Raw genomic sequence first — 13,155 nt, 5'->3', positions numbered from 1 at the left:
TAATGTTATACTACTAGCTATAATTAAACCACCCCGGACTGTGCACTACCTATCCACCGTGGTGATAATACTCTGATAATTCAATCTACCAGAAGGGGTGCACTATATCTGTTATAGGGAGGGCCCAACATAGGGACTTAGTCGTCGTTGAACGGGGGCGTCATTGACCTAGGACGCCGACCCCCGTAGTATAGGAATGAAACAGGATAGGGAGATTGTCTCTTTACTTCCTCTCTATTTTTTAATTTAGTATTTATGTATGTTTGTGATTGATTTAATAAAATTGATTTTATAATAAGTAGTGAAGACTATATGGTTTTGGAAGATTAAGAGTAGCCAAGGTCCTGGGCAGTTTAGAAGGCCTGGGCCCCCCACCCCCAATGTATCATGTGGCAGGTCACATGATCCCCTTGATGTTATAGGTCACATTATTATCCACCAGGTGCACATCTGCAGACATAAAATGAGAAACACAGCGGCAGTGTTTCTCATCTTATATCTGCAGGGATGCACTTCTGCCTGAATCATGTAGTTAATTACCTGATCTAGCATATGATCTATCAATTGGATTGTGTGACATGTGAGATGATACATTGGGGTTAGGGAGGGGTGCACGCCGTGCAAATATTTATACAGTGCTATACATAACATAGCGCTATACATAATAAAGCAGAGCTGATAAATTAATTTTTCCAAGGGCCACCTGAAAGTTGTGGAGGCTAAAACTAAAGGGTGCTTTACACGCTGCGACATCGCTAACGATATATCGTCGGGGTCACGTTGTTAGTCACGCACATCTGGCGCCGTTAGCGACATTGCACCGTGTGACACCAAGGAGCAACGATCAACGATCGCAAAAGCGTCAAAAATCATTCATCGTTGACACGTCGCTCCTTTTCATAATATTGTTGGTGATGCATGCCGCTGGTAGTTCGTCGTTCCTGTGGCATCACACATCGCTATGTGTGACGCCGCAGGAAAGACGAACATCTCTTTACCTACGTCCACCGGCAATGAGGAAGGAAGGAGGTGGGCGGCATGTTTCGGCCGCTCATCTCCGCCCCTCCTCTGCTATTGGGCGGCCGCTTAGTGACGCCGCTGTGACGTCGCTATGACGCCGAACGCACCTCCCCCTTGAAGGAGGGATTTTTTGGCGGTCACAGCGACGTCGCTGAAAAGGTATGTGCGTGTGATGCTGCCGTAGCGATACTGTTTGCTACAGCAGCGATCACCAAATGTCGCATGAACGACGGGGGGCGGGTGCTATCGCTCGCGACATCGCTAGCAATCGCTAGCGATGTTGCAGCGTGTAAAGCACCCTTTAGGCTAAAATGAATTCTTCTCTTTATTAATATTAACATATTAATTATAATTATTTAGTTTTAATACTAATATTAATTGTATCACTTAATATTAAGCATAATTAAGTATTTTGACACCCCCCTTATAAAAGTATGAACCTACATACAGCATCCCCTATATATAGAATGAGCCACTTAGCCTCCTATGCAGCGTGAGCCTCCACATAGCCTCCTATTCAGCAGGAGCCCCCACATAGGCTCTTATATACAGAAAGAGCCCCCTCATAGCCTTATATATCCTTATATACAGCATGTGCACCCATATAGCCTTCTATAGCCTTCTATATACAGCATGGCCCCTCACATAGTCTCCTACATACAGCAGGAGTCCCCATATAGCCTCCTATATATTGCCCCCTATAAACATTATAAGCTCAACATAGCCCCTATATACAGTATGAGCCCCAGACCTGCGCCAGAGGAACGTGAGTGAGGTGAGTATGTGTTGCCACATTAAACATTATAATTAGATCAATCTGGCCATAGGCCCCTCCAAAGCTACGGGACCGGGCGTTAGCTCAGATCGCCCTCATAATAATGTACATGTGAGCATTGTAATAAACAACTAAAAAGTTTTACAAGATTGTATATTTATTGCTGGTTCTATGTTTGTATTTTGACAGAATGCCAAATCATTTGATCCCTTTTTTTCACATCCTGGAAGTAACGTAACAACCCAGCTTGGACCATATGCCTTTAAAATCCCAATGTCAATTAGACAAAAAATCTGCAACAGTTTGGATGCTCCAAACTCTAGGGGAAATGACTGGAGACTCTTGGCACAAAAACTCAGCATGGATCGGTAAGTCACCAATTCTTTTAAGTTTTAAAGGGTTGTCCAACCATTACAGATATATTGTATCGATCATTAGACATAAGCCTTGTGTACCATTTATACCAAGTGTGATTCCATTTAGTAACATAGTTTCTTGCTGCATGGTATTTAAATTGTAAAGTAATGTGCACACCCACCATTCATCTTATGAGCTGACTACCGGTGGACATGTATGTTTAGTCACTCTGCTCATAGCCAGTAGAAATAGCAAATAGCTTGCTGTCCTGCTTGTCAGTGAAGGAGCAAAGCATGTGCAGTAGCATGGCAATATGGGTAAGAAGACGTCTTCTGCACATGAAGTAAGAGGACACCATCTTGTCGGCCCTGTTGGATGACTAATATGTGTGAAACAAGAAGGAATCCTATAGCAAATTGGGGTATACCAAATGTGGTAAAGGCATGGAGGGATAAAGTTTGTGAAGCTTTATTCATAAAACTGCATTCTGTCAAAATGTAATGAAGACTAGTTTTCTAACTTTATGCTACTACTGTAGCTGTAATGCTTATAATGACACTCCTGGTATTTGGGAGCTAGAGGAGCATTCCACAGATAGATGAACGATAAGGAATTAAACACTACTTGAAGTAGCTGGCAGGACATGCTCATTGTTTTGGCTAAAGGCCCCGTCACACTAAGCAACATCGCTAGCAACATCGCTGCTAACGAACAACTTTTGTGACGTTGCTAGCGATGTTGCTGTGTGTGACATCCAGCAACAACCTGGCCCCTGCTGTGAGGTCGTTGGTTGTTGCTGAATGTCCTGGGCCATTTTTTAGTTGTTGCTGTCCCGCTGTGAAGCGCACATCGCTGTGTGTGACAGCGAGACAGCAACAACTAAATGTGCAGGCAGCAGGAGCCGGCTTCTGCGGAGGCTGGTAACCACAGTAAACATCGGGTAACCAAGAAGCCCTGTCCTTGGTTACCCGATATTTACCTTTGTTACCAGCCTCCGCCGCTCTCACTGTCAGTGCCGGCTCCTGCTCTGTGCACATGTAGCTGCAGGACACATCGGGTTAATTAACCCGATGTGTGCTGTAGCTAGGAGAGCAGGGAGCCAGCGCTAAGCAGTGTGCGCTGCTCCCTGCTCTGTGCAGCTGCACCCTGTACTCTATACCCTATATATGTACCCTGTGCAGCTGCACCCGGTGTGCGCTGCTCCCTGCTCTGTGCACATTTAGCTGCAGCACACATCGGGTAATTAACCCGATGTGTGCTGTAACTAGGAGAGCAGGGAGCCAGCGCTCAGTGTGCGCTGCTCCCTGCTCTCTGCACGTGTAGCTGCGTGCGCTGGTAACCAAGGTAAATATCGGGTTGGTTACCCGATATTTACCTTAGTTACCAAGCGCAGCATCTTCCACGCGGTGCTGGGGGCTGGTCACTGGTTGCTGGTGAGCTCACCAGCAACTCGTGTAGCGACGCTCCAGCGATCCCTGCCAGGTCAGGTTGCTGGTGGGATCGCTGGAGCGTCGCAGTGTGACATCTCACCAGCAACCTCCTAGCAACTTACCAGCGATCCCTATCGTTGTTGGGATCGCTGGTAAGTTGTTTAGTGTGACTGGACCTTAACACTGGAGGTCGTTTTACCAATAGTGGCAAAGTGAAGAAATGCAGATGTCTATAACTACTTCTTTTCTGATTCCTACAATCCTTTGAGTTAGATGATAGTCTGGCTTGTGGACTGAAACATCACACATGTTCTGTTCTGGATTGCCCTTGATATGTTTTATCTTTACACCACTACTAGGAACATTTATAAATGGTCATGTCATGTGCTTTTTTTTTTCTCCCCAGGTATCTAAACTATTTTGCCACCAAAGCCAGTCCAACAGGAGTTATTCTGGACTTATGGGAAGCCTTACACCTAGATGATGGTGATCTCAACACTCTTGCCAGTGCCTTGGAAGAAATGGGCAAGAGTGAGATGATGCTTGTCATGGCAACAGAGGGTGATTGCTGATGACCTCTTACGTGATTGACTTGCATCGGTGAATTTGTTGACGATGTTATTACTGGTTAACAGCCGAGAGGTCTTTGGTCAAAAAACAAGAGACGTTTTCTTTCCTTGTTTATGATGGAAGACTCAGCAGCAGTGTCCGGAGAGATTGAATACTCTTATGGTCTAATCACAACCAGCCTTATAAATCCTTACATACTGTTTACAAGCCATCCAAGTGTCTAACAAAATACCTTCACATGCCACTCCACATAACGTCAGACACAAGGAAAGCATCTTCGTTACCATAACAACTGCTGGCAGACATCTTTCATGTTACCTTTCTACACATTAAAGACTTTGTAGTTTTAAGCTCTTTCATTTCCTCCATCTTTAAACATGATATGTATTTCTTGAAAGATTATGTACAATCTGATCAAACTGCTTCTATCCTGTCCAAGCTTGGAACAGCCTTACTACCGAGGCAAAAAGGTTTCTTAGGAAACGCAAGTTTATTTATTATCCAGATCTTTGGATGAGTCTTTGTTTTATATGTTAATATGTAAGATTTCTGAGTGTATGCACCCGCGGGTATGACTGAGGCTGGCGCACCATCTTGCTCTGGTAGAAGTTTCTAACTTGTAGACAAAATATATTTCAATGGCTTGTATCAACCTATGGGGCCTACTCTCAGTATGATATTGTTCAATATGTCATTGGGAAATATTCTACATCCACTTCTTGTTATTTTTTGTTGACCTATTATTTTAGGTACATGATTAGAAACCCCATACAGCTCAGGGAAAATATGAGGCCACCAGAGAAAATGAATCCAGTTCCTATTTAATTGATGGTGTTTAAAACAGATACAGAGCAGTGGTTGCATATCAGATGCCGTGGCCCAAGGCTGCCACTTAGAAATGTTACTTTTGTTTTTCAGTCATATTAAATTTCCTTTAAATTATGAAAATCAGTCTGTTCCAGGTTGTGGCCTTTATTGGCCAACCTTCTGACCATCAGTTTCCAAGTATTCCGATCTATGTTTGGTTTCCTAAAGTAATGATTGATAAATTGCTCGTTTTATTAAAGAGTAGAGCACTGATAGAATTGGATGTACAACTTCGCACATTTCCAGGCCATAATATACCACTGAATCTGTTTCTATTTAAAAAATCTAGCTACATTAATAATAGAAACATTTATGGCCAGCAATAGTATCTATGTCCATCCCTCAAGCTCAGGAAGTGAATGTACGCTTCTTTTTTCTTTCTGTGCATGTTTAATGGCAAATCTTCAACCCTGTCATAATACGAAGTAGGAAAAAAAAATCTTTGTACATGAGTGCATCCTATTCTAAACCTAGGGAAAACTTATTATTAAAAGCTTGTCCAAAAATGAGAAAAAAATTATTTGTTTTTTAAGAACACCGTCATTATTTTATCTCGGTCCCTTTGTCTTTCTTAATGATGAGCTGCAATTTACAGCACACCCCATGGACAAGAGCAATGCTGGTTTGTTTTGTTTGTTTTTTTTTTCAATCTTGGACAAGTCTTTTAATAAAACAGATTCCTAGGAGCAACAACGAGCTTTTTTTTTTTTCTTTTAATTATGGAATTCAATATACCCTTTATTTTCTTCTGTGTATTTCTCCTTGGTTTCATTTTTTTTAACTTACATACCTATGTCATTATTGGATTTGAAATCTATTTTTCAAGTAGCAAATGCTCATTTATGTACCACTACAAAATGTAAAGAGAATTGGATTAAAAGTGTTATTTTTATACTTCAATTTGGATTTCTCATTCACCTTGTACTCTCTTTTCATCCTGTACTTCTTAGTCCTAAACATGGTTCATCAGTTGTAAAATGGAGGTAACCAGTAGCATAATATATCATATTCTCTTAAAAAATGTTATTTCTTTTTTACCCCACTGCTCATTACACTAAAGCCATACTGTATGCGGTAAACCATTTATCACTGGATGGATTTTGAAGTACATTGGCAAGTCATTGAATTTTGGTCACCACTGAGCCTATATGCATCATCGGCCCCATTATGCCGAATCAATAGATTTAATTTTCATAAGATTTGTGAAACTGTAAACTGCAAATGTCTAGTCATAAACCAGTTCTACAGAGTCATGCCTTATTACCAATATGGATAATTGCCAGCAACTAAGAGACTTTGGGAAGCCAATGTTCTTGTACTAGTGTTATAAGAAGCATCTGATGTGTTCCTAGTATCCCTTATTCTCTGTCACGGTCTATGCATTTTAGTGGTTAAAAGGATAATGTAAAGAGAAATAACTTTAATCTGTAATTAATTGCACCTGATGGGATGTCAGTATAGATTGTATAAAAGTGTTGACCGATAAAAGTGGCATAGCATTTGGGGGCAACAGGGGTGGTTGTCCTGAGAGCGAAATTATATGGAGGGCAATCCATGTGAATCACCGCTACAGGTTCTTATGCAAAGCGCAGCAGTAAATATTAGTTTGTCATTGGCTGCTACAGTATACATAGGTACCGACTGAGCTGACAACGCTCTCAGTATGATGATGTTAGCTTTGTCATCCCCGTTGCTGCTTATGTGGAGTGTAGCAGCTTATAAAGAGTTACAAACTTGACTTTTTATTTTTTTCTGGACAGCTTTTCAAAAAATCACCGACACATTGGAAAACCATATCAAATCATTATTAGGGATGATCGAATACCTCATATATTCGGCTTCGCCGCTATTCGACTATTCGCAAATATTCGATGTGCAATGTAAGTCTATGGTAAACCCGAATAACAAATATTCGGAACTATTCGGGCTTTCCATATACTTACATTGCGCATCGAATATTCACATAGCGGCGACCTATTCGTCGGAAATTCGCAAAGCCGAATATTTGAGGTATTCAATCATCCCTAATCATTATAAGTGATACATGTCTACATCCCTTAATTCTGATTTGAAGACATCAGCTGCATTCACTATAAATTGATGAAAACTACAGTCAAAATAATAAACTAGGACAAAAATGTGCCCTATTTTTACAGACTGCCCTGGAATTTCTGGATGGTTGGCAACCCAGAACTTATAACAAACTCATCTCAACTGTTTCGCGCTTCAAAACCAGTATTAGGGTATGTGCGCACACTGCAGTTTTGGCGGAAAATGCACTTCTGGCAGAAAAACGCACATCTGGCCAAAAAACGCATCCAAAAGGCATTTCGGTGCGTTCGTGCCACGTTTTGGTTTGTTTTTGCCCGTGCGTTTTCTTAACATTGTCAATCGCAAAACACAGAAAAGAAGTGACATGCTGCTTCTTTTTTCTGCAACCAAAACTGCATGCAAAAGAGAAGCAGTGTGCGCACAACTTTTTGAGTGTCTTATAAACTTTGCTGGGGAAGGTCATACATGCAGTTTAGGACCACAAACTGCACCCAAAGCTGCACAAAAAACAAGAAAAAACGCAGCAAAAAAAAAAAAAGCAGTTTGCGCACAAGGCCTTAAGGCCGCTTTACACGCTGCAATCTTGCTAGCGAGATCGCTAGCGTGCTCACCCGCTTCTATGCAGTTGTGCGTCACGGGCAAATCGCTGGCCGTGATGCACAAAATCGCACGGACCCGTCACACTACTTACCTGCCTAGCGACGTCGCTGTGACCGGCGAACCGCCTCCTTTCTAAGGGGGCGGATCGTTTGGCGTCACAGCAACGTCACTAAGCGGACACCCAATCGAAGCGGAGGGGCGGAGATGAGCGAGACGTAACATCCCGCCCACCTCCTTCCTTCCTCATTGCCGGTGGCCACAGGTAAGGAGATCTTCGTCGTTCCTGCGGTGTCACACATAGCGATGTGTGGTGCCACAGGAACGACTAACAACATCGTACCTGCAGCAGCAACGATAATTGGGAATAGGGAAGCATGTCAACGATTAGCGATTTTGCACCTGTTTGCGACGATTTTCGATCGCACGTAGGTTTCACACGCAGCGACATCGCTAAAGAGGCTGGATGTGCGTCACGAATTCTGTGACCCCAACAACATTGCTTTAGCAATGTTGCAGCGTGTAAAGCGGCCTTTAGAAATTAAAAATGCTGCGCTGCATTCTCCCAAAGCTCCCCACTTCCCTTTCACTTGTAATTTTGTGTGAGTACAGACAGAAAACAAAGTAGGAACAAATCATGTTTTCTATGTACTTTTTCTAACTCTAGTGTTATGGAAAGGATTAGGACTTGATTTAGTGTTAGGTTTTGGGTTACAAATGGTGTTAGGGTTATCATAAGGCTAGAATAATAAAAGCAATTACATAAATAAAAAAATATGTACAAATATGGCAATGTATAACTTATTATTTTTTAAAATTGGTTGAATTAGGTTTAGAGCTAGGTTAATAAAAAAAAAAAAAATCCCTGCCCCGTGTGCTCGTGACCCACACTATGCCACTGACGATTGTCAAAAAGTGGAAGATTTCAGATAACAGAAATCTGTGACATCAGAGTTATTTAAAATATGCAGCTATTATTGGTGCCCCAATAGGTTATCTTTCTACTGTCTTCTTTTTAGATTTAAAGTTATCACCTTGTTTCAAACAAGTGTAGGTTTTCTGACTTTCTCAACTATAAATTGCAGGATGAAAGGTATAAGTACTTGTCAGTCGGCATTTTCCAGTCTCCTTCCAGATCATGAAGATTTAAAAAGAACAATTTTTCATATTATATGTGTTTACTCAAAGTTTGTAGAATTTATCCAGCCACTGGAAATGAAGCAAAAACCAGAATGCAGCAAAATAAGTAATATTCACATTACTGATCCTATTTCAGTGCTGGGTCCTCTGTCCGTCCCTATTCTTACTGCTTGGTCTAAACAGGCATGGGACTGTTTCAGTCAATCGCTGTTAGCAGCAGGTAAGCAATGAATGACTGCTGCAGCTAGGATTGGCTGCAGTGTTCCATGCCTGATTGGAGTGAACAGGAAATTAAGCAACTGTAAATCGCTATGGAATTAATAACACTATCAAAGTGAATATATATATATTCTTTTTTTTCCAGAAATTTTCTGTGGCTGAACAACTCTTTTACAGTTCAGTCGCCTAGTGTAAAATCTGTTTTAGCTAGTACTATATACTCGTGTGAGTCTAGCAATACAGAATAAACGCCAAAAAAAGTTGAAATCCAGTCTATTTTGCTTTGCTTGGGCCTGAGTTCTGGCGTTCCATAGCATCCAGTGGTACAATGATCCAATTAAAGAGGTTGTACAGTATTATTGTGCATCTATCATCAGATTTAAAACTGTATACATTAGTATATACATCAATCTCATTACTTAGAGCTGATGAGACTGAGATATCTTAGACCTGACAAGGCTAAAAGATGATGGACTCCTTATATTAAAATGAGCATTTTAGGAGTCCATATATATAGAGCGAAAGAGCTCATGAGTCCAAGTGTATGTAATCTTTTCCCGCCCAGCCTGACAGCTGCAGCTTATTCTGAGCAGAGTGAGATCTTTGCAGAAAAGCAGAACACTGAGGAGTTGTAAACTAAGTGGGCAGAGAAATGTCCAAAAAATATTGCAAAATCATAACATGAATTATGAAACCTCGATGGGTCTTATATCTATTGAAATAACGTATGCAGTTTGTAATGGGAAATCTGTTAACAGATATGCTTTCAGAAAAACAGAACTTGCATAGGTTTAGGTATTGCAGCTCACCTCTAGTGAAGTAAAGCGGGCTTTACACGCTACGACATCGCTAATGCGGAGTCGTTGGGGTCACGGAATTCGTGACGCACATCCGGCCGCATTAGCGATGCCGTTGCGTGTGACATCGATTAGCGATTTTGCATCGTTGCAAAACAGTGAAAAATCGCTAATCGGCGACACGGGGGTCCATTCCCAATTATCGTTACTTCAGCAGTAACAAGGTTGTTCCTCGTTCCTGCGGCATCACACATCGCTGCGTGTGACGCCGCAGGAGCGAGGAACGTCTCCCTACCTGCCTCCCGGCCGCTATGCGGAAGGAAGGAGGTGGGCGGGATGTTACGTCCCGCTCATCTCCGCCCCTCCGCTGCGATTGGGCGGCGGTTCAGTGACGTCGCTGTGACGCCGCACGGACCGCCCCCTTAGAAAGGAGGCGGTTCGCCGGTCACAGCGACGTCGCCGGACAGGTAAGTATGTGTGACGGCTCTGGGCGATGTTGTGCGGCACGGGCAGCGATGTGCCCGTGTCGCGCAACAGATGGGGGCGGGTACGCACACTAGCGATATCGGGACCGATATCGCAGTGTGTAAAGTAGCCTTTAGTGGGGCTGAGCTGCAACATTTTGACAATTGTAGGTTTTTGGAAGCCAATTTTTCTTGAACCTTACACTTTAACACCTTGGTCTCAAAAACATCAATGTAAAAAACAAGGTGTTGCTGAATATAAAATACATATTATCATTACTAAACTGATGGTAGAAAGCAGTTTTAAGCAAGAAGGTTTAAAAGGGGTAAATTTATAATACAATTTAATTTGCACTGTCATGGCTCATGTAATTTAATGCCTCCAAGCGACTGTGAGCATGTTACCTTGGCATATACTGTACTGTATTTCAGAATCTTAATGATTTATATAGAAATATTGTAAGCAGTATTATAATCCTTGTAGTGATCTTTACATATAGCCAGATTTAATCACTTTTGTACTATTTTTTGTAGCGAAGCATAATTGCAAATTATACTACACGAAATTAGTGTATTGTCATTTACAAAAGAACAATATAGTAGACCGTTCCCATATTTTTACGGCACTAGACAATGGAGAGTGATTTATCAATCCCGCATGTTGATGGTTAATAATGATCGCTTGGACAGGATTTTCTAGTATCGGGTAACATTTGTAAGTTGGAAAATAAATGCACATGCCACATCCATGCCAGCTGCAGAGGGAACCATAGTGGCAGTACTGAAAGAGAAAGTGGATTTAACAGAGAATATTTGGTCTTCATTATATAATGTCATTCTACCGCCCAACTATTTTTGGTGGGGGGAAGGTGGCCTATCCTCATAATCCTTTTAATGGATGTATCACCTTTAATATCTTTTAATAATTAAAACCAGATTTTTTTTATAGTGGGTTTTTTTTTTCTGATTGTACATCATTATTCTATTTTCCGTACATGATTATAGGTGCAGCCATTTTTACTATGCTTCTGGTAGAATTGCTTTAAAGCCGCCAAATTGGCCATACACATCAAAAATTGGGATCTGACTCATTGACATTTATAGGTATTAACTTACATTGTATTGTCTGTGATAATGATAAATAATTAGTGAAAAGTGATCTCTGCAGAAGAGGAAGTGTTGGCTTAGAGGAGTTGTCCACTATTCACGCAAGACCTTCTTAGAGTGTTTTCCCCCATTAAAATAAAAATACTTATACTCACCTCCGATGCCGGCACCGTTTGAGCGGTATTGGCACACACTCTTCCAGGGTTCACATGATGTTGTTACGTCATGACATCCCTGTGCCCAATCGGCGGTGGCTTCCCTCTTTCCACCTATGGACATATCACACATCAATAGAAAGTGAGCTGCCAGCTTATCATGTTCGATTTGTCCTAAGGTAGGTAGAGGAAAGCCAGCGCTGTTTGGTACAGGATTCACATGACCTACAACATCACGGCGGAAGAGCAAGCGCCAACACCACTGTCATTGCACTGGCATCGAAGGTAAGTATAAGTGTTTTTATTTCAACAGAGGCAAACACTCTGAATGAGAAGGGGTTGCCAAGTTGCAGATAGCCCCTTTAACATTCATCTTAGGGTCCAGAGTGAAATGAAGAGAGCAAGATTTAGTAATATTTATAAACAGTATATATATATCCTTTGCCTTCAAAGCAGCATCAAAGCCTTCCCCTTCCATGCAGATTTTGAAGGAACTCCATAGCTTTTTCTAAATATCTTGGATAATTAAACACAGATCCTCTGTGAATGTAGGCTTGTGCAATATCTCCCTGATAGTATTCCATGATGGATAGGTATATGCCTGTCTTGGTTAAATTCCTAAATTCATTTGCTGAAATGCACACTTTTGAATAACCTCCATCGCACTGCATTGGTGCCTGCAGACACTCATCATTTTGCCGATACCCAGCCCCTTTAGAAAACTATTGGAATTCTGTAACAGCCAAATATTTCACATTCTTACCCACCAGACCACAGTACCTGCTGCCATTTTTCTGCACCTCATGTCATATGGTTTTGTGCATAGCTGAGTCACACAGTCTTGTTTTCATATCAAAGGACTAGTTTTTGGTCACATTTATTCCATGAAGACTGAATAGTAGTTGGGTGTAGTTGACTCCTACTTATTGCAGTCAGTTGTGAGCTTATAGCACTGATAGACATCTTCCAATTTCAAAGGAAAGTAAGCATAATGTGTCTTTTATCTGCCTCACTAAAGGTAACTTCACACATAGCGAGATCGCTGCTGGGTCACAGATTCTGTGACGCAACAACGACCTCACCAGCGATCTCGCTACGTTTGACACATAGCAGCGACCAGGCCCCTGCTGTGAGATCGCTGGTCTTGTTGGAACAGCCTGGACCATTTTTTGATCGTCGAGGTCCTTCTGGGCAGGATGCATCGGTGTGTTTGAGCCCTTACCAACGACCTCATTGACCACTCAGAGCTCAGAAACATACAGCCACGTAGGTGTGCAACGACCACCGAGATCTTTATACAGGTCGCTACAGTGGCTGTATCGTTGCTGTGTCATTGGGAAGATCTGACTGTTTGACATCTCACCAGCGACCACATAGCAAGTTACCAGCTATCCTTATCAGGTCGCATCGGTTTTGGGATCGCTGGAAAGTTGTCAAATATGACGGGGGCTGTAGTTTACTTGGCCGAACACTGATTCAAAGATCCTCAAGATTGCCCATTTCTTGGGGTGAGAAAATACAGGCAGAGATTTATCCATCATGCAATACCATTGTGAGAAATCTTATTGGCTGCAAATTTATTCTGCATCAGGAAAAAGACCCCAA

The 13,155-nt window shown here is 41.9% G+C and overlaps 1 protein-coding gene across 2 annotated transcripts in view; it reads left to right on the top strand.

Moving 5' to 3' along the window:
* Positions 1 to 5,919, top strand: part of UNC5B (unc-5 netrin receptor B) — a 284,071-nt gene extending 278,152 nt beyond the window's left edge. For both annotated transcript variants that reach the window (XM_075348974.1, XM_075348973.1), the window contains 2 exons: positions 1,985 to 2,163; positions 3,989 to 5,919. In XM_075348974.1, coding sequence (XP_075205089.1) covers positions 1,985 to 2,163; positions 3,989 to 4,154 — 345 coding nt within the window. In that variant the 3' untranslated portion in view covers positions 4,155 to 5,919. The remainder of the gene's footprint in view (positions 1 to 1,984; positions 2,164 to 3,988) is intronic.
* Positions 5,920 to 13,155: the final 7,236 nt, after the last annotated feature.

Source organism: Anomaloglossus baeobatrachus, chromosome 5, assembly GCF_048569485.1.
Source record: "Anomaloglossus baeobatrachus isolate aAnoBae1 chromosome 5, aAnoBae1.hap1, whole genome shotgun sequence".
NCBI lineage: Eukaryota > Metazoa > Chordata > Amphibia > Anura > Aromobatidae > Anomaloglossus > Anomaloglossus baeobatrachus.
The sequence above is the reverse complement of the archived record's forward strand: the minus strand, read 5'-3'. Positions and strand labels throughout refer to the sequence as shown.